The 22,502-nt window shown below is 42.9% G+C and overlaps 1 protein-coding gene across 1 annotated transcript in view; it reads right to left on the bottom strand.

Annotated features, from left to right (window-relative positions):
• Nucleotides 1–15,292: 15,292 nt before the first annotated feature.
• The window catches only part of LOC144667951 (band 3 anion transport protein-like), a 77,538-nt gene continuing 70,328 nt past the window's right edge, over nt 15,293–22,502 (bottom strand). Inside the window, exons 21-23 of the mRNA XM_078529590.1 lie at nt 21,350–21,519; nt 20,236–20,409; nt 15,293–16,078 (exon numbers count right to left, since the gene is read on the bottom strand). Of these exons, the coding sequence (XP_078385716.1) occupies nt 15,998–16,078; nt 20,236–20,409; nt 21,350–21,519 (425 nt within the window). The 3' untranslated portion in view covers nt 15,293–15,997. The remainder of the gene's footprint in view (nt 16,079–20,235; nt 20,410–21,349; nt 21,520–22,502) is intronic.

Raw genomic sequence — 22,502 nt, 5'->3', positions numbered from 1 at the left:
TTTCTGGTAAAATTGTAGCAAGTGGTTTAACCCACCACCCCTTTCACTCTGTCCTGTATTCTCTATCACATTACTCCTCACATCCGCTCAACTTCCAGCCTTCACTTTCCATGCACTTCATCATCTTCCCATTTATCCATCCATATTTGCCACTCAATCCAATCCTTATGCAATTGTTTTTTTTCATTCATTCATGGGATGTGGGCTTCGCTGGCTGGGCCAGCATTTATTGCCCATTCCTAGTTGCCCTTGAGAAGGTGGTGGTGAGCTGCCTTCTTGAACCGCTGCAGTCCATGTGGTGTAGGTACACCTACAGCACTGTTAGGAATGGAGTTCCAGGATTTTGACCCAGCGACAGTGAAGGAACGGCGATATATTTCCAGGTCCGGATGGCGAGTGGCTTGGAGGGGAACTTCCAGGTGGTGGTGTTCCCATCTATCTGCTGCCTTTGTCCTTCTAGATGGTAGTGGTCATGGGTTTGGAAGGTGCTGTCTAAGGAGCCTTTGTGAATTCCTGCAGTGCATCTTGTGGATGGCAGACACACCGCTGCCACTGTGCGTTGGTGGTGGAGGGAGTGAATGTTTGTGGATGTGCTGCCAATCAAGCGGGCTGCTTTGTCCTGGACGGTGTCCAGCTTCTGGAGTGTTGTGGGAGCTGCGCTCATCCAGGCAAGTGGGGAGTATTCCATCACACTCCTGACTTATGCATTGTAGATGGTAGACAGGCTTTGGGGAGTCAGGAGGTGAGTTAATCATCACAGGATTCTTAGCCTCTGACCTGCTCTTGTAGCCAGAGTATTTATATGGCTAGTCCAGTTCAGTTTCTGGTCAATGGTAACCCCCCCAGAATGTTGATAGTGTGGGATTCAGTGATGGTAATACCATTGAACATCAAGGGGCAATGGTTGTAATCTCTCTTCTTGGAGATGATCATTGCCTGATACTTGTGTGGCACGAATGTTATTTGCCACTTGTCAGCCCAAGCCTGGATATTGTCCAGGTGTTGCAGCATTTGGACATGGACTGTTTCAGTATCTGAGGAGTCATGAATGATGCTGAACATTGTGCAATCATCAGCGAACATCCCCACTTCTGACCTTATGATGGAAGGAAGGTCATTGATGAAGCAGCTGAAGATGATTAGACCTAGGACACTACCCTGAGGAACTCCTGTGATGTCGTGGAGCTGAGATGACTGACCTCAAACAACCACAATGATTTTCCTTTGTGCTAGGTATGACTCCAATCAGCAGAGAGTTTTCCCTCCAATTCCCATTGACTCCAGTTTTGCTAGGGCTCCTTGATGCCACATTCGGTCAAATGCTGCCTTAATGTCAAGGGCAGTCACTCTCACCTCACCTCGGGAGTTCAGCTCTTTTGTCCATGTTTAAACCAAGGCTGTAATGAGGTCAGGAGCTGAGTTGCCCTGGTGGAACCCAAACTGGGCATCAGTGAGCAGGGTATTGCTAAGCAAGTGCCGCTTGATAGCACTGTTGATGACCTCTTCCATTACTTTACTGATGGGGCGGTAATTGGTTGGGTTGGATTTGTCCTGCTTTTTGTGTACGGGACATATCTGGGCAATTTTCCACATAGCTGGGTAGATGCCAGTGTTGTAGCTGTACTGGAACAGCTTGGCTTGATATCACGTAGAATGAATTAAATTGGCTGAAGACTGGCATCTGTGATGCTGGGGGCCTCCGAAGGAGGGCGAAATGGATCATCCACTTGGCACTTCTGACTGAAGATTCTTGTGAAAGCTTCAGCCTTATCTTTTGCACTACTGTGCTGGGCTCCTCCATCATTGATGATGGGGATATTTGTGGAGCCTCCTCTTCCATTGAGTTGTTTCATTGTCCACCACCATTCACGACTGGATGTGGCAGGACTGCAGAGCTTAGATCTGATCCGTTGGTTATGGAATTACATAGCTCTGTCTATCACTTGCTGCTTATGCTGTTTGGCATGCAAGTAGTCCTGTGTTCTAGATTCACCAGGTTGACACCTCATTTTTAGGTATGCCTGGTGCTGCTCCTGGCACGCCCTCCTGCATTCTTCACTGATGCATTTTTCTCAGTCACTCTCACCAAATACTGTCAATCCATCAGATAAATGCTTCACTAACTCGCAGGTCTGGTCTTTGCTCATTTTAGAAGAGAGTGCAAAATGCAAGGGCGAGGACTGGACATGACCTTTCAGAAATAGTCCAACTAACTGAAGGAGAGGAGGAAGCCCCGGATATAAGTGGCGCATTTGCACCCCTCTCACTTGGAGGTGGAGACACAAAAAGCTTGCACGTAGCTGGTGATGGAATTACAACTATCTCAGACACACATACGCTGATTTTATTTAATCAATGACTGAACTATGTGAAGCCTAATTGCTGCACATACTCAACTAATAGTTGATCTCATGTATAAGTCGATCCCCAACTTTTAGTCAAAAAATCCTAACTCTTTCTCTTACCAGCATTTTGCCCCGACTACTGCAGTCTCTCTCTCTCTCTGTCTCTCCTCTCTCTCTCATTGCCTCTCACACGGGCCAATGCTCTCTTGCCGACTCTTTCCCTGCCCAACTCTCACCCTCACCTCTCCCCTGCCCGACTCTCTCACTCATGGCTTCCTCTCCTGGACCCTTGCTGTGAGCAAGGACTCACCGGAGAGAACTGTCGAGAGGGAGGAAACAAACGAGAGGAGCTGTGAGTGAGAGAGTCGTGCAGGGGAGTGGTGAGGGTTGGGCAAGGGCGTGGGAGAATGTCTCAGGGAGCGGGAGTGGCCACTGCAAAATGGTGCCGATTGGCTCACATGTGCTCCATTGGCCCCAGCGTGAAACGATTTCAACCCCTTCAAAAATGTTGCTTGTACGTAAGTTTTGACTACTTTTTGCCTAAAAATTTGGTTTCAAAAACTCAACTTTTACACAAGTATACTTGGTATGGTGATTGGCAAGATTGTGACTTTACCATGATGAATTTGTGTCCCTTTCTTTTGTCTTGCAGGACCTGTATGTATACAGTAAGTGTTCATGAGGAAGATTCCTCTGAGGACCTCATTCCTTCTGAGGGCACACCATCACAGAGTGTACAGCCATGCACCCATGCCATGCACTCATTTGTCAGAGTGTCCAGTTGTGATTCACACCTCACAGGTGAGCACGGCCAGGCACAGTGTGGCAGAGATGAGAGCCCACATCGATGGGGGATCGGCACAATCCCCTCCAAGCTCTGCTCAGCCGAACATAGATGCTGAACCCAGAGGGCTGTCATTGAGAAGGAAATATCAGAAGTGCATAAAACACTTAACCAAATGCCAATGGATGTGTAATATACAGTCTCCACAACAGATGGAGGAGTTCAACTCGATTGCTCGTGGATTGGTGGCACAGGGAATTGAGAGAGTGGCTGCTTGTATGGATTTTCAAGAAAGGCTCTCAAACAAGTCTGTCCCGATTTTGGATGGCAACCTGTCTGTCATCTTACACAGATGACCGATATCTTACAATCATTGCTGAGTGGTAGGAGTGCCTTGGCACCTGCCCAGGAGAGGTATGATAGTGAAAGAGAAGATGGAAGCGGGAAAACCACTCAAAGCACCTTCATCTCTCACTGATTGTTTCCCCCCCCTCAACCCTGCACCCACCCCCGGCCAGAATCCCATATGTTGCCTTGTTTCTGAAGGTCGAATCTGCCCATGTACAGGTACAGCTGGAGCAGTCTTGGGCAGGCACATCAGGAACTCCAAAACCCAGAGGGCATAGGCAAAGAGTGTCTCAGTTGTCAAGGCAGGGACCTGCCTCTATCTCTACTGAAGCCACATGGGCCTCACCATGTAGAAGAGGTAGGAAGCATAAGTTCAATAAATTATAATTCACTAAGGATATGTACATGAGTGTTTGACAAAAATGTTGTTAAGTTTCCTTTTCTTATGATGCCACATAAAGTAAATTGGTTAACACTACTTCCATGTCTTGCCCATTATTATGTCCTGAGTGCCCTTTTATTTGTTTCCTGATGAATGCCAACACGTGATGGGGTTCATTGACCAAATGTACAATACGCTGATGAGTGGTTGCAGGACTGTTTAGTGCAAAGGGAGGATAGGCATTGGCTGTATTCCTGGTGGTGGGAGTAGACTGCCGGACTTCCTTTGTTATGTTTCACACTCGGTGAGCTCCCATGATACCAGTGCATCTCAGGCGTTGTGAGCTGCAATGTAAGTCACTGGTCTGACGATGGGTGCCCTGTCTTCATCCTCCTCCCACTCGTTCTCTATGTTCTCCTCATTTGATGATGAGCCCCATCATCCACATCCACCTACAATCCTCTCTACTACTCAATCTTGTGCACAGTGCTGCTTCACCATTATTAATTCTGGAGACCTCTGCTGGAGAGTATTAAAGGCCACCAGCAGCCCTATCCAGGCACCCAACGTGCATCTTCAACACTCCAGTGGCTTGGTCAATGACAAACCAGGTTGGTCATGTTGCTCTCATATCATTCCTGCAATGCATTGGTGTGGTTTCTCACACCTGTCATAAGCCAAATTTGAAGAGGGTTTCCCTTGTCCCCAATGAGCCAGTCCTTAAGTCTGCTTCCTGGAACAAAAAGATCTGGCATATTCAACTGCTGCAGTATGAATGCATCATGACAGCAACTAGGGAAACTGCTGCCCACCTATATGATCCTCTCCTTATGGTCACACATCAGCTGTGCATTGATGAATATTTGTTGTGGTTTGTAAAAAAAAAAGAAAGCTCCTGATTGTTGGGGTAGTGCTTGGATTGCTACGTGTGTGTAGGCAATAGCACCTTGTACCTGCAGGAATTCAGCAGAGAGGTGAATCTGAGTGCTTGCACATCCTGGCTATTGTCAACCCAGGAGAAATTTACACAATTGATGGCCCAGCAAACCTGCCTTACACATTTATGTGTATTCAACTGGGAGATCCTGGATATATTTCCAATCCTGCCCTGGAAGGATCCAGATGCAAAATTGGTGGCCGTTTTCTTGACCACCCGTTATAAGTGGCTATCAAGACCAGCAGAGGGCAGGCCTGCCTCTAGGTGGCTGCATACGACAGCCACCAACTGACACGGACAACCTCAGCCTGCATAAATACTCTCCAGGAGGTCACAGAAGCTGAGCCCCCATCGGTAAACCCTGTGATGTGGGTAGTGCCTCCTGCAACCTCACCCCATCTCCTGTGCATCTGTCTTGTGCATCTTTCCCTCCTGTGCAAGTGCTGATCCCAACCTAGTGGGTTGTCACTGCTGTAGATGATCATCTTCTGATGTGCTGCCAAACACATTGAACATGCCTCCATTCCTGATGTTGTCAGAATGAAAGCCTTTAGAATTGTAAAAAGCTGTGTCCATACAAGACCCTCTGCCAGATGTTTATCAGAGAGAGCTGAGACACCCGCTGCACTAAGTGAGCTTTTATTCAGATGACCCAAAGACAAGTTTAAATACCCGTCTGAACTGTTGCTCAGTCTCACCTCCTTGTCTGTTTCAGGAAACTTGTGTTGCATACTTTAAATTTAGAGTGAAATTAAAAGCAATTTGCAAAGATCTCATTTACATTTATGAGGGAAGTTAGTTGCTCCAACAACTACCCGTTCACGTGCAATGATTAAATCCCCAACTCCAGCATGTGGTTTTCCTGCCATCATCCAATATTGTCTGTGTTAAATTTGAAAATGGATGCACTGGTGGTGGGCTGCACTTGCGATCAAAAATTCAATCCTCCATCCACCCCAAACCACCTGTCTTGGGGATTAAAATTCCCCCCTGGGGGTTAGCAGGCTGTTTGATGACTGCAAGTTAACAAAACTAATCCGCTTCCATGCAATTTTCAGCAGCGTTCAATGAATCACAATAGAGATTTATTTTCTTCTCCCAAATCTGGGCACTGAGGCCAATGGCATCACTCCCAACTGCTGTGACAGCTCAATCAACAAACCAAAATCAAACCTGGGTCTGCAAGGCAGTACTTTTACTCACCATGATTTAATAAGTTCTAATATAACAAGTGCTGTTTAGCTTCCATAAGAAAAAACTGTTTGGTAGTTTGACTAGAAATCATGTGAAATTGTTTTTGCCTTGTAAAAGATTAATTTGTGGTACAATCTATATGAATTCTTGCGATGTTGGAAAGAATATAAACTGTGAATGTAAAATTTTATGACAAGGTTTAGAGTTGGTTGTAGAGGAGATGGAGACACTGCAGCTAAGGCAATCAGAAGTAGAATGTTATCGTCTTGAGTACAGCTGTCAGATCATTGCAATGGATAGAATATACTTCTCAGGAGGATGCTTCCAACCTGCCAGAGACATCATTTCAGCTTCTGTGGAGGCAGCCTTCCAGAATATGATAATCATAGGATGTTATAACACAGTGACACACACACGTAGGTGCAGTGGGATGTGGATGTGATGAAGATGCCAACCTGCTACCAAAATAGACTTAGAATTCTGAATGGACCTTAGAGGAGCATGTGAAAAAAAGAGGGTTGTGTAGGGGAGTGCTGATGTAATCTGGCTCAAAGTTTGGAATCAGGGAGAGAAACAATATGGAACGAAAGGTGATATTTCACATGACATTCTTGCAAGATGCTCCACACTTGGACTCTTGGTATTTTACTTAAGTTAATATCGGCAAAAGAGGCATATTTTTTTATATACTTGGAGTCAGAGAATTTGGTCAACTTGCTGTTGTTTGCTACAAAGTGAAGCAGCAAGGACCACACAACACATAACTGCAAAGCTCAGTGCAAATTTAATCTTTGTGGATGTAAACGCCACACGTTCCATAGTGCTGGAATTGCAGATGTACAACAATAAATTCAAGGACAGAAACAACAGACAAACAGAGGTTTATGGGCAGTGGAGTCCTCAATGAATTTAATTTTATGCATTTTTTTTTATTTGTTCAGAGGATATGAGAAGCACTGGCTAGGCCAGCATTTATTGCCCTTGCCTGATTGCCCTCAAGAAGGTGGAGGTGAGCCATCTTCTTGAACAATTGCAGTCTATTTGGTGTTGATGTACTCACCATGGAGGGATATAGTGGCAGTGAAGGAATGGCAAAATAGTTCTAAGTCAGGATGTTGTATGACTCGGAGGGGAATTTGCAGTTGAAGGTGTTTCTATGCGTCTGCTGCCCTTGTCTTTCTAGGTGGTAGAGGTCATGGTAAGGTGCTGTCGAAGTAGCATTGGCAAATTGTAGCATTGCATCTTATAGAAGGTAGATGTTACTGTCACAGTGCGCCGTTGGTGGAGGGGGTGAATTTTTAAAGTGATGGATGGGGTGCTGATCAAATGGGCTGGCAGATGGAGGTTGGGAGTTTAGTTTTGGAAATATTGGGGCAGAAATTGGGCATACACCCTAAATGGGTGGTAAGTCAGTACATCCTTTGTCCTGGAGCGAAGCCTGTGCTGAATTTAGCACTGGGTCTTATCTGGATTCAAGCAGGGAGCTGCAGACACTTAGGGGGCACCCAGAAGCAGGTCGCTAGCACCAACAACAGCAATTTGGTTAGTGCCAGCAGAGATCCTCAGGTAGGTCCTGTAATAATTGAGAAGGTGATGCTGAGAAGAGGGGGGAGGGGTGGCACCATCCTGCAGTTTTTTTTTTTGCAGACAATAAGAACATTCCTGCTCCTTCTGATTTATACATTACAAACACTTTCAAGGTTTTTGGCCCTTTTTCAGTGGTCTCCAGTGATCGCTTTAAGAGCCACTGATCAAGCGGCTCTAGACCCAGAAGAATTAGATGGAGCTCACAGGACCTAATTATACATCGAGATCCTACAACCCACAGAACCCTGATTTGAACAACTAAATTTGACTGATTCAGCCAGGAACCCTGGGGAAGTGAACATCGCCTAATTCAATTCTGTATGAGGTGCACTCATGGGGACAATCAGATCCGGAAGACAATGACCCAATTTTGGACCCATTTTAGTCTTTTTATATATGAAATTGGGCAGAGCTATTCTGATTTCTTGGCCATTGAGTCTGGTGGTGATAGTTATCAATGATGATTTAAGATGATGAGATGAAATAGGATTAAAGACTGGTGATAGTTGTAAGGTGGGAAGCTCGATGATAGATTGGGTGTGGGATTTGAGGTTCATCTTCAGCTTCAGCACTGTTAGCTTGAGCAGGCACCCAGGAAGGAGAATGGAATCAAGGACTAAGACATGGAGAGCTAAACAGAAGGCCTTTAGTCTTGCCACTGATGAGCTGCAGAAAGTTCTTGTGCGTATGTGTTCATGTGTTTGAGGGAGTGAATATTTCATTGCTTTCGCAATGTCGAATAGACAATATAGCAGCAGTCTTAGAACGAAGGGTGACAAAGAGGTGAAACATAATAGGTTGTTAGCATGCAGATAAGAGTTTATTTCATGCTAATGGATAATGCCAGGAGCAAATAGATTGAGGAATAGGAGGAGCCAAAGATGGATACTTAAGCCATACTGGAAGTGACCATTTAGGCATGGGAGGAGAAGCCATTGCAAGCTATGTGCTGGCTATGCTGCAGAGATAGGGACGGAATTATGTGAGGGAAGTACTGTAGAGGTACTTTGTGAAGAAAAGGCAGTGACTCATCGTAGTTACAGATGGGGAGAGTGGTGGGCTAATTTTTCCATTGTTCCCTCAACTCTCGGCTGTTCTAATAGTTTTTAGAAGGAGTCTTTAAAACATTTTTGGGGTTGTGACTTTAAAGGATAGACATAAACAGGCTTTCTGGTAAGTTTAAATCAAAGAAAAGAATAAATGTTTATTTATTCAACAGCTGGAATGTGAAAGCAATGAAACATTCACTCCCTCAAACACATGAAGACATACGCACGAGAAAAGATGAGTTCTACTGATGACACATGCACTTAGATTATTAACAGAATAACAAGAAACAAATTACATGGCCTTAATCACTCTTAAAGATGAAAATGTTAAGGGGAGATGGGGGAAAGCTCAAACTGCAGGAGTGCAGGCACAAACGGAAACTAAGACACCTACCATTTTGCAGGGTCTGTTGGTGGCAGAGATTGGGTCTCAAACTTCATAAAGCCATGCCTGTTGGCAAAAAATCATGCACATTAAAAGGGGCCTCACAGCCAATCCTAGGACTATCAAATCTGAGTCTCCGCTCCACAGTCGCCATTGCAGCCTCGGAGCTCACGACCCCAATTGCTCATCCTGCAACCCGAGTAAGGTGTGGTGGAGGCAGGGAGGATGGTTCATGACCCACAGTTTGGGAAGTCCTGAGCTACTTGATTTTTGTGTTATTTAATTTTTGACAAATCTGTGCTATTTCCTTCTTGTATAAATGCTTCTAAGACAGTATTGACACTTCCCCAAGGAAAAGCACATATGATATCTGGCAAATGTATGGGGGAGGCAGTGGCATAGTGGTATTGTCACTGGGATGGTATTCCAGATGCCAAAGTTAATGCTCTGGGGACCAGGGTTTGAATCATACCACAGCAGATGGTGAAATTTGAATTAAATAAAAATCTGGAGTTAAAAGTCTGATGATGACCACAAAACTATTGCTGACTATTGTAAATACCCATCTGGTTCACTAATGCCCTTTAGGGAAGGAAATCTGCTGTCCTTACCTGGCCTGGCCTACATGTGACTGCAGAACCACAGCAATGTGGTTGACTCTTAAATACCCTCTGAACGAGAGCAATTTGGGATGGGCAATAAATGCTTGCCTAGCCAGTGATGCCCACATCCTGTGAACGAATAAAAAAAAATGGCTATTTATCCAGGTCCCATAGAAAGGATCTTTTAAGTCACTATTATGGGGATGCTTGGGGGTGAAGGCTGCCGAGCAAACCACTGTGACCTTCTCAGATCAGATGCAGCAGCCTTGGATTGCAGGAATCAACTGTTGAAGAAGTGAAAAGGTGAAATACCAAATGCTATTGCTTGGTCATCTGAACGAGAGGAAGCAAAATGCAAAGCTGTTGGTTTGCACTTTCAGCAGATATTGATCAAAGCCAGATTGAGCCAGCCACATTCTTGGGTGCAGTAAGATAACTTGGCAGTTATGTAACTAACCCTGAAAAAATAAATCCACTAGCCTTCCCCAACCCTTCTCTTGAAGGCAGAGTTAAACAAAACAAGAGAACATTAGATTTCAAACTCTCTGATCCTATACTCCAATAAGATCCAGCCAATTCACTGTTACAGATCATTTGTCTAATGTACATTTCATTCAAGGTAACCCTTTTCCAAATATCACCTTGGAAACCAGAAAGCGTTTAAGGAAGAAATCTCCTCTCCAATAAGGAGCTTGTACAAATACAATTCCACACCATACATTGCTTTCATGACCAAGGGAGCCTCCATATTTGGCAGACAAATAAATGATCTTTAAATCTTGGATGTCAAAGGAATAGGGGGAAGGGTGGGAAGACGAAGGAAACAATTAGAACAAGTGAAGAGGGCACTCAGTAGAGCAGAGGAGGTGGTGGTGCAGTAGTATTGCCACTAACTAATAATCCAAAATCCAGGATAATGCTCTGGGGACCCGGGTTGGAATCTCACCATGACAGATGGTGGAATTTGAATTCAAGAAAAACATCTGTAATTAAAAGTTAATGATGTGGTCCAGCAGGATTGTACTGAACCACAACCTCATGGCCCGGCATATCCCACCCTCTACTATTACCACCAAGCCAGGAGATCAACTCTGGTTCAATGAATAGTGCAGGAGGGCATGGTAGAAGCAGCATCAGGCATACCTAAACATGAGATGTCAACCTGGTGAAGCTACAACACAGGACTACTTGTGTGCCAAACAGCATAAGCAGCAAGTGATAGATAGAGCTAAACAATTCCACAACCAATGGATCAGATCTAAGTTCTGGTGGACAATTAAACAACTCACTGGAGGAGGACGCTCCACAAATATCCCCATCATCAATGATGGGAGGAGCCCAGCACATCAGTGCAAATGATAAGGCTGAAGCATTTGAAACAATCTTGAGTCAGAAGGGCTAAGTGGATGATCTATCTTGGCCTCCTCTAGAGGTCCCCAGCAACACAGATGCAAGTCTCCAGCCAATCTGGTTCCCTCCATACGATATCAAGAAACAGTTGAAGGCACTGGATAGTGCAAAGGGTATAGGCCCTGACAATATTCCGGCAACAATACTGAAGACTTGTGCTCCAGAACTTGCTGTGTCCCTAGGCAAGCACTTCCAGTACGTCTACAACTCTGATATCTACCCAGCAATATGGAAAATTGCCAGGTATGCCCTGTACACAAAAAGCAGGACAAATCCAACCCAGCCAATTACCGTCCCATCAGTCTACTCTCGATCATCAGCAAAGTGATGGAAGGGGTCATCAACAGTGCTATCAAGCGGCACTTGCTTAGGCAATAACCTGCTCACCGACACTCAGTTTGGGTTCTGCCAGGGTCACACAGTTCCTGACCTTATACAGCCTTGCTTCAAACATGAACAAAAGATCCGAACTCCAGAGGTGTGGTGAGAGTGACTGCCCTTGACATCATGGCAGCATCTGACTGAGTATGACATCAGGGAGCCCTGGCAAAGCTGGAGTCAATGGGAATCAAGGAAAACTCTTCGCTGGTTGGAGTCATACCTAACACAAAGGAAGATAGTTGTGGTTGTTGAAGGTAAATCATCTCAGTTCCAGGATATCCTTGCAGGAGTTCCTCAGGGTAGTGTCCTAGGCCCAACCATCTTCAGCTGCTTCATCAAAGACTGACCTTCCATCATAAGGTCAGAAGTGGGGCTGTTTGCTGATGATTGCACAATATTCAGCACCATTTGCAACTCCTCAAATATTGAAGCAGTCTATGTTCAAATGCACCAAGACATAGACAATATCTAGGTTTGGGCTGAAAAGTGGCAAGTAACATGTGTGCCACACAACTGCCAGACAATGACCATCTCCAACAAGGGATAACGTAACCATCGCCCCTTGACATTCAATGACTTCACCATCGCTGAATCCCCCACTATCCACATCCTGGGGGTTACCATTGACCAGAAACTGAATTGGACTAGCCATATAAATACTGTGACTTCAAGAGCAGGTCAGAGGCTAGGAATCCTGCAGTAAGTAACTCACCTCCTGACTCCCCAAAGCCTGTCCACCATCTGCAAGGCACAAGTTAGGAGCGTGATGGAATACTCCCCACTTGCCTGGAGGACTGCAGCTCCAACAACATTCAAGAAGCTTGACACTATCCAGGACAAAGCAGCCCATTTGACTGGCACCCCATCAACAAACATTCACTCCCTCCACCACTGATGCACAGTGGCAGCAGTGTGTACCATCTACAAGATGCACTGCAGGAACTCATGGAGCCTCCTTGGACAGTACCTTCCATACCCACAACCACTACCATCTCGAAGGACAAGGGCAGCAGACGCAAGGGAACACCACCACCTCCAAGCCACTCACCATCCTGACTTGGAAGTATATCGCCGTTCCTTCAATGTCAGTAGGTCAAAATCTTGGAACTCCCTCCCTAACAGCACTGTGGGTGCATCTTCACCACATGGACTGCAGTGGTTCAAGAAGGCAGCTCACCACCTCCTCAAGGGCAATTAGTGATGGGCAATATATGCTGGCCTAGCCAGAGATGCCCACATCCCATGAATGAATGAACAAAAAACAAATACCTCCGCCACACTGTGTTGACACTATGCTATGACCATTATGCAGCGCTTCCTGAGGCTTTTCCTTGATGGGTTAATGCTCTGTAACTACAAAGCTGAAAAATTAAAACATTCCCATTAAGAATTTTTATCTCACTGAGGAGGCATCAGGCCAATTTGCATCCAATGACCTGCTCTGAAAACTCTGTTCACATTTTGACAGCTGGGACAAATTGCATCACAGCAGCTGAGACAATCCATAACATTCTAAAACAATCAGCAACATTCTAAATAAAACAACTCACAACATTGTAAAAAAAAGTCAACTTGCCTTATCTCCCAATGTTAAAGGGCCCTTTAAAAAAAAATTCCAGGACCCGGATCTGCATCACCGCCAAAAACAAATCACTTGCTCCTTGGGCCATGCTCTATCTGTGTACCAAATTTCATTGAAATCTGTCCATCAGTTTTTGAGGTATATTGTTTACAGAAAAATGGACTGATGAATGAAAACATTACCTCTGCCCACCTCCGCAGGTGGAGGTAATGGAGAATAAGTCAACAGCACCCTCATGTGGTATATTCTTGTTTTCGACAACTCTTGTGGTGTTCTTACCTCTGTAAGAACAAAAAAATTAAGATGCCTCTTACAAGTTGTGTTGGAAACCTTATGTCGTGAACTATTAAAGAAAAAGCCCAGATACTTTTACATATATAGTCACATTGAATAAGCCTATTGGCGCAGGTATTAAATCGTTTGGAAACTAGTTCAGGCTGAAGAAAGTAAGTCATTAACTGGAGGAACTTTTGTTGTTTTCAGAGATAGTGGGCCACTGGGCTTCTTTGTGTTGGCAAAAAAAATGGCAATTTGAGATTGTTCAAACATATATAATCTTTATTTTTTTAAAAAGACAATGCAAACTGAATAAAGCACAGCATTAAGTAAACATAGGATTATCAATTTATCTTCAGGAAGATGTCTTCATCTCCATCTCTTCATCTCTCACTACCACAATATTTTTCACAAATGTTCACTATGCAATGTGATGGGGGAAATCCTTAACAGTACCATTTCAACAGTGCCTGACTAAATGATGAATAATTCTAAACTGAACTGCTTTAAGAGTGATGGAAACTTGGCTTTTTTTTTATGGCATGTGCTTTCCTTCCTCTGATATGCCATCATGCTTAACCTGAACGTAACCCAATCAGAAATGAAGTCTAGATATACAAGAGGTATTTCTACCTTACATATAGTCTAATAGTGGGAAGAATGAAATGGTGTTATTTGATACTGTTGTGTGGAGAAGTAATATGGGATGAATCATCAAAACAAATTTGTTGAATGGGTCAATAATTAAATGTGTCAGTAAGTATACTACAAAATTTAAAAAAAAAACCACACACACACAAAGGAATCAGGCAGCTTAACTGGATCTTGACTGAAGCAGCTATATTTTTAAAAAGCATATCATTTGAATAAAATATTTGACAGAGAAAATAAACTGCTTTCCTTTTAAGTCTAGCCATTTACTTAAAACATTATTCAGCATATATATATAAATATATATATACATATAATATATATATTATATATATATATATATATTCCGTTTAAGGAAGCGTTTTAAAGCACAGAAGTTCCTTCTTCAAATGGGTCTAGGAACAAATCACTTACTAAACTATCCAGAACAACACGTGATACTCAGAAAGACTAAGGGGATTTTGGGTTTTAATCCTCCCCCACGTCATCCCCTCCCCTCCACAGGATGGACAGGAGAGGGTGCGAAAATTTACAAAACCTGACCCCAACCTGCCGTGAGCATGCCTGCTTCTGTTTTAATGGCAGTGTGTTTCGGGGCATCCAAACAACCCACTCTGAAGGGCTGTGTCCAGCATTATAATATGTAAAGAAGGCTCCATTTCTGATATTTTGACAACAATTTAAACTTAACTCTGGGGTTGGCTAGGTTTCCCAGCAGTGGGAGCAGCTGGATCCAGCAGCTGAGTGCTACTTATAGCACTGCTTGTGGGCCAAGAGAAGCCAGAGTGTTTCCCTTCAGGCAACTAATTTGCTGTGATAAGCTCCCACCGCTGCACCCCCCCTTCAAATATGTGTTGTTTCCAGGTCTCCCTCCCTCCTGATTGTCAGTCTGGCTATCTTCTCCTTCCTGCTCTCCAACCACTACCACAACCATCAATCTACAATGTTTCCTGGTCTCCCTCCTTCCTAATGATCATCTCTTCCCTCCACCCACCACTTCCCACACCAACCTGTGATATTCCCAGTTATCAGGATCTGTCATTAATGGTCCTTGGCAGTGGCCTTCTATCACTTGCTTCTCCACTGTCAACCTGACTGGCCACCAAGTGGGAAATGAAGAAAAAAAATAATGAGGTCTTGTCATTAAATGCGGCAGCACCTCTGCATTCCTGGCACTTCTGGGATGTCCCACACCACTTCACCCTCCACCCCCGTCACCACTCCGGAAACACAGGCCACCTCTCCCCATAAATATCAAGGCTGACAAAACTCTTCAAGGGTTTTCTATCATACACTTGGGCACTACCAATCCCAAAACGATAAATTTCATCTGATTTCTCTAAAGTCAAATTTGTAAAATAATTATGAACACAATAAAATTATTTTACAAGGTATATTTGATTTCTTTATGGAAACACAGTTACTCAAAACTTGCAACAAGGTGAATAATTCTGCATTTTGAACTTAGCCTATAAAATCATTATGTAAAAAAATAACATTCTGTAAGATTTACAATTGCACATTGGAATGTAATATAATTAGTTTGAGCATGATGTGATAGTGATAGCTCTTTAATATTACCATCTGGAGCTTCAGTAACATTACTTGCAATGGAACTAAAATCAAAATGGGCAAAGGCATTATTAGATTGACTCAAATGGAGCCAGCAATGATTACTTAACATTCCATTTGTATCCTGGTCTTAATAGAGAAAACTCTGGTATCTTTGGACAAAGAGCATAAAGTCATATTTCTTGTGAATTAGTCTCTTACTTTCTTCTTTTAAACATGGGGAATTCTGATCAAATTTCTAAATCAGGTTACATAGCCACAATGTGTTTTCGTTTAGCCCCAACTACTGGGCCGTATCGTATTTTGACAATTGTACATCTCTAAAGCTAAAACTAAAAAAACTAAAGCATTGATTACATCTTTATTATATTGGACTAGAGTCACTCATCCTCTCCTTTGGCTATTATGCAGATTTTCATTGATTAACAAAGAATAATAAGCCAGACAAAGGTGAATGTTTCTGCTGTTTCTTGAGCTGCATTGCAAAGTTGCATCCTGTATGGGCCTGAGGCTTAGTTTGGCATTGCTGTCTCATCATAAACATCCACTCCTTCCTTCTCCTCAAAGGTAGGCTCTGCTTCATCGCCATCCAGCTTCATAAAACAAATCAAAGCACTGTTACTTCACTGAGTTCCTGGATGGGTATATAAATGCCGCCATCTTGAGGCAGCTTTGAGTCTAAACTATTTTATTGAAAGCTCATTATTGACTTACTTTTTACATTTAAAAATATCAAGAGTAAATTTTGACATGAGCAAATTATTGCCGAGCATCGATGCTATTCGAAACGACAAGCAAAACAGTGCAAATGCTGGAATTCTAACAGCAAAAACAGAAAATGCTGGAAACACTCAGCAGGTCAGGCAGCATCTCTGGAGAAATAGAAGTTGTCATTTTAGGTGTCAGACCCTATGTCAAGGCTGGAAAGTATTACAGATGAACAGCCTTTGAAAAGGAACAGAACAAGGGAAAAGTGGAAGAAAAAGAAGAAAAATGCATGCATAGCAAAAGCAGTACAATGGTCTGTTAAGTGCTTGGGTGACAAACAGGAGATCTTTAAATGGCAAAAGTGATATTAACAGGAGACAAAGAAGACATAATGAGGGAAATCAAAGAAATACAAAAGATACAAAGAAAGCATGAATAGTTAAAGGTAGACAGGTAGAAAAGGAAGAATTAATATCTGGTGGATGAAACAAAGCAGATGCTCACAAGGGTGCAGACCACGGTATTTCTTTTTAATTATTTCATGGGGTGTGGGAGTCACTGGCAAGGCTGGCATTTGTTACCTATCCTTAATTGCTCTTGAACTGAGTGACTTGCTAGCCATTTCAGAGGGCAGTTGAGAGTCAGCCTGTGTGGATCTGGAGTCACATGTATACCAGAACAGGTAAGGGTGGCAGATTTCCTTCCCTAAAGGACATTAGTGATCCAGATTGGCTTTTATGTGAATCGATGATAGTTTCATGGTCACCATTACTGAGACATGCTTTCAATTCCAGATTTGGTATTGATACTGTTCCAACAAGACAGCCCAAAACAAGTGCCAACCTGATCTCTTTCCCATCTTTAGAAATACTGGTACACCTACCCCTCATCATCAGCACCTACTGCTAGCGGTAAAAAGTGGAGTAATAGCTAAGGTCCAAGGGTGTAAAAGTCAATGATAATGACAGAGGCTGGAAAAATAAGATGCTGTTTCATGGACTTAGGTTGAGCTTCATTGAACCAGAGTATAAGGGTAAAGACAGAGGGGTCAGACTGGGAGTGGGATGGAGAATTGAAATGCTAAGTGAACAGGGAGCTTGGGGAATGCGGAAGGGGGTGGCGGTTGCTGTGGGCAGAACGAAAATGTTCAGCAAAACAGATGGCTAGTCTCTGTTTGGCTTTCCTGATGCAGAAGGACAGATTGGTGAGGATGTTGGCTGAGTAAACCGGGATGTCATGAAGGGAACAGTCTATTTGGAATGCTGCAGGGGTGAGGAAGGGAAGATGTGTTTGGTGGCAGCATTGCAGTGGAGCTGGAAGAAAAGGTAAAAGATAATCTGGCTAATGCAAAGATAGGTCTGGTGGAAAGCAAGGACAAAGGGTATGCTATCATGATTATGAACATATAAAATAGGAATAGGTCATTCGGGTCTTTGAGCCTGCTCCGCTATTAACTGAGATGATGGCTGATGTTCTACTTCAACTCCACTTTTCTGCACTATCCCCAAATCCCTTTATTCTCTTAGTATCTAAAAATCCATCGATCGATATCAAGATATATTGAGTATATCTTGAATATACTCAATAACTGAGCACCTGCAACTCTTTGGGGCGGAGAATTGCAAGGATTCATAACCTTTTGAGTAAAGAAATTTCTCCTTATCTTACTCCTAAATGCCCAAGGTCTCACAGAGACTTTGTCTCCTACTTCTAAACTCCCCAGCCAGGGGAAACACCCTCCCAGCTGTCAAGCCCTTTAATAATTTTATATGTTTCAATGAGATTACTTCTCATTCTTCTAAACTGTAGGGAATATAATCCTAGTCTACTCAATCTCTCCTCATTGGATAATCTCTTTATCCAAGGATTCAGTCCAGTGAATCTTCATTGCACTGTCTCTAAGGCAAGTATATCATTCCTTTGATAAGGTGACCAAAACTAAACAATACTCCAGATGTGATCTCACCAAAGCTCTATATAATTGCAGCAGGACTTCTTTACTCAGATACCCTAGTCCTTTTACAATAAAGGCTAACATACCATGTGCCTTCCTAATTGCTGTACCAGCATGTTAACTTTCTGTGATTCATGTACAAAGACACCCAGGTTACTCTGAATATTAAGATCCCCCAGTCCAACTGCAAGCTTCTTCCACCTTTGCAGCTGGTGAGAAGAACAGTCTTTCTTCACTTGTTCTACATTGAGGACCTTTTGGACTACACTTTGTCTGGCACCACCCCTGACCTTGCCCTCATGGGTGGGTCTACTAGGAGCAAGGAGATCTCTAGGCATCGCTCAAGGGATTGTCAGGATGCACAAGCTTCTCCACCATGTCAAGGTGATGTTCCATGGAGAAGGCGGGATTGACGATGATCTGTATGTCAACTTTCTGTGATTCATGTACAAAGACACCCAGGCTTCTATGAATAATACTCTGAAAGGCCTATTGTACATGCAAATAGGGGCCCAAGCCTAGCTGTAATATTGGTTTCCTCTGAGGCAGCAGGTGGTGGCTGCATTCAGAAAAAAGACATGGCCTAACAGGTAGTAATGGGTTGTTGCAGGCCACCTAAAAGCTAAGTTTATTAAAAATGCTTACCTGAATGTGGGACTTGGAGGAGCAGGAGCACTATGCACAAACACTGATTTTCTTGCCCTGAAACTGGCAGGCATCGTCGCGGGCAGGATGGGAAAATTTGGAGAGCCGTTGACTTTTAACGGCTCACCAAATTTTCCCATGCAGCCTGTGACGATGCCCATCAGTGATGGGACTGGAAAATCCCGCCCTAAGTATTGAGAGACAGCCTCATGGAAGGAGCCTAAATGTTATAGCTTCAGCACCCTTGTAGTCTCCTATGATGCGTTACCACTTTTGTATTAAACTGGACCCAAACTATGTCAGAATGAAACAAAAGTGACAGTATGACTGTGGGCAAAGATAGTGCAAATAGCAGATTTGTATCCAGTTCAAGTAATATTTCTGATAATCAAATGGGATGTCAGTGTGAATATGATTGAATGTTTGCATGGCAATGTCCTGATAAGTTTACACATCCTGCATTTCCAGAATTTTGTTGTTTCTGACCCTGGAAGTTGTTTCAGTTTAATTAGTGTCAGTGGTGACTTTCTTTTTCAGATACTCCAACAGACTGCCTATACTGACAAAATGTTTTCTAAACATATTTGATAGCCATCACCAAAATTGATTCTGATGAAGTACAATGGCAAGTCAACATAATATGACAAAAGCCTTTATTATCTCAATAGGAGAAGAGGTGGATAATCCTGAAATATCAAATTATCAAATATACTGACCTTCTGCAATTTCATGGATGCTGGGATGATGGAACGAGAGTTTTATCAAGAAGCAAGAGACATTTCCAGCCCATAAAATTGCTTATCTTTTAATTATGGCACAATAATATAAGGTAGCTGTCTCGATGAGAACAAATAGAAGAAGGTTGAAGTTCTTTCTCCTTAAAAAAGACAGAAGGCTTGCCTCCCGGAGAGCAAAAAATGAAAGCCAATGCAGACTTGCCTCACAAAGAATGGACAGGAGTGACCTGTCTCTTAGGATTGCCTCTCTGGTTGGATGTGTTCCTAGAGGTTTCATCGCATGACCACCTGTCTCCAATTGCCCTACCCCCATTCTCCCATCACTGGTGGACTAATACATCTATGCTCATGGCACAACACCTGCCTAGGTCAATTGAGAAGCAAATAAACTCTCCCTTACTCGACTGGATAATTCTGTGCATATTTTTAGAACAAGCAAGCAAAAGCGGTCAAAGGATTCCTTTTTAAACCAATTTTTTAACGTCCCAATGATTTTTCTCCCTGTTTTTCTTTGTAATGGTGTCCTGGATATTAACTTCCAATTCCTGAATACTCCAGGATAATCCTGGAGAGTTGGCAATGCTATCTGTCTCCTTGAAAGCAGATACCAAACTTCTATTATCATGGAGTTAGGCTCCATAGGCTTATACTATCTTAGGGAAGAAAAGTTCAGAAAGATTTCTTACTCAGGTATTTAGATACTTACACTTTGCATCTCTACTTTTGAGAAGATCCTGCTGAGTCCAAACATTCTGAGGGGAACAGTAAGAAGGAGCACGAAGGGGAAAGCCAAGGCTGCATCAGACTTGTTGATTGCCCACAGGATTGCAATGATTAGAATCTGAATGATAGTATACAAATGCATACGCCTGGTGCGAACCTAGGTAATAAACATAGAAACATTGAAAAGTAGTATTCCAGAAGAATCCAGATGATTTACATTCAGTCCTGGAGGAATGAACATGCAGAAAAGGGTACATTTTATTATGTTTTTGCTCCTCAGTTATTCTGGATCAGATTTGTCAATGACTTTGCTGGTGACCTTGAAACAAGATGCAATATCCATTGCGCCATATTTTATGACTAATAATGGAGGCAGCCATTCACTGCATTTGCTTTCTGTGAGGTTTTACACTCAAACTTCCTCTTTCTGAGCAAAATCCTCTGCAGGATCCCTGTGTGAACTCTGTATCCCTTTGATGATTCTTCAATCAATTACTTAATGAAAAGCATAGATTCTGAATAGGTTAGAATATTTAATTTGTGCCAAATCATTTACAGAAACTGAAATAAAGATGGGATCGAAAGGTGGCATTAATAGAGAGGGCGATTAAAGTGGCAGAAAAAACGGTTTATTTACTTTATTTATTTTTATATATCTCATAATAATCAAAACCTGAAGGAATGAATCTTCAAACTTGTAAAAAAAAATCAGTGTCAGAGAGATTGTTTGGCAGGTTTAAAGCTTATCACACTGCCAAACATTTACTGGAACGTACAAGCCCTAATTATTTCTCATGAGCTTAGTGTGTACCTATCATGTAAGGACTGCAACGTTACACCATTCCATGTATTTCAATGTTGCGTCTGTCATTAAAATACCGGTTTAGCTTCTGGAAGAGCAGGGCAACTCAAACAGCAACTTTGTAATTTTAACAACTTCATGATTTTGGAGTTTGTGCATGTTTAGTGCTGGAAACTGCTGTCCAATTTACACTTTAGCTGTTAGCCTCACTGTTCTTGCTACAGCAAAATCTGACCCATTGTGACTAATCACCTGCCTCTTCAGTGGATGATACTATTTCAATGTAAGAACTTACCTTGCGGACATAGGCATAGTCTGGGTGGTACTTAGGTGGGACCAGGAGTAGGAGTAAACGATCGAACAGCTGAATTCCATTCAAAGATGTCACTCCCATGTACAAAAAGATTCCAAAGAGGACAGCAAGTGGGATCATACGCAAAACACTTCCAATCACAATAGACAAGCCTGAAAATTAAGCCATTCAACATATTGAGAGGATGATAATTCAGATAGAATTACAAACAAACTGTACTCTTGTTTGCTGAAACAGATCAGGCCTGAAATTGAATTCACCATTTGCAATGAATGGTCACATGATAGTTGTACTACAGATGCAATATGAGGGCTAGGACTGAGCTATACTGCTTATTCACAGCTCTGCTTGTCACAGGAAAGTTGTCTTTGTGATGGGGTACTTAGACCCATACACATTCTCTGCATACTGGCACCTGAATACTAGCAGTTTTTCTAATAGTGAAAAACAACTAATTGAACTGTTGACTCTTTCCTATGGTTAGAAGCTTAAAGGAGATACAATAGTCTGCAAGGACTATTATTCATTTTTTAACTTTTTAAAATGCAGTTGGCTTAAGTGGGATAAGATTTTTTCATGAGGTGGTTTCACACTCAAAGCAAAATATCAGACTGGTTCTGAATGAGTGTGTCTCAGTGGGTTGCCTTCTTTCGTTTCAGTAGGAAAGTTTCAGGGGATGGGAATGCTGCCTGTCTTCCTTCAAGTGAAATGTTAAATTAAGGTCCCATCTTCCTGTCCTGATGTTTCAGGTAGAGGGCCATGAAATGCTCAGGTTCAGAGACTTGAGCACAAAATCTATGTTGGCACACCCGTGCAGTATTGAGAGAGTGCTGCACTGTCAGAGGTGCCGCTTTTCAGATAAGACATTAAACCAAGATCTCGGGCTGTAACTTCCTCAAAGTGGCAATCAGTGTCGGATTGTCAATCCGTGCCCAAATACTTACAAGATTTTTCTTCCTATTCTGTCTCACCAGATCTTTCTACTCAGGTTGGGCGAGATCCAGGTAGCGCGGCTTGTCCCCAAGGCCCAGCGTCGAAGTCTAGCTCCATCAAAGTGAGGGAGAACGTGTCTCCTTTTTTATGTGACTAGCTGCCGCAAACCAGATAAGTTAAAAGTCCCAGTGAAATTTAAAGA

Source organism: Cetorhinus maximus, chromosome 25 (assembly GCF_964194155.1).
Source record: "Cetorhinus maximus chromosome 25, sCetMax3.hap1.1, whole genome shotgun sequence".
NCBI classification, from domain to species: domain Eukaryota; kingdom Metazoa; phylum Chordata; class Chondrichthyes; order Lamniformes; family Cetorhinidae; genus Cetorhinus; species Cetorhinus maximus.
This window is presented reverse-complemented; position numbering and strand designations above follow the sequence as displayed.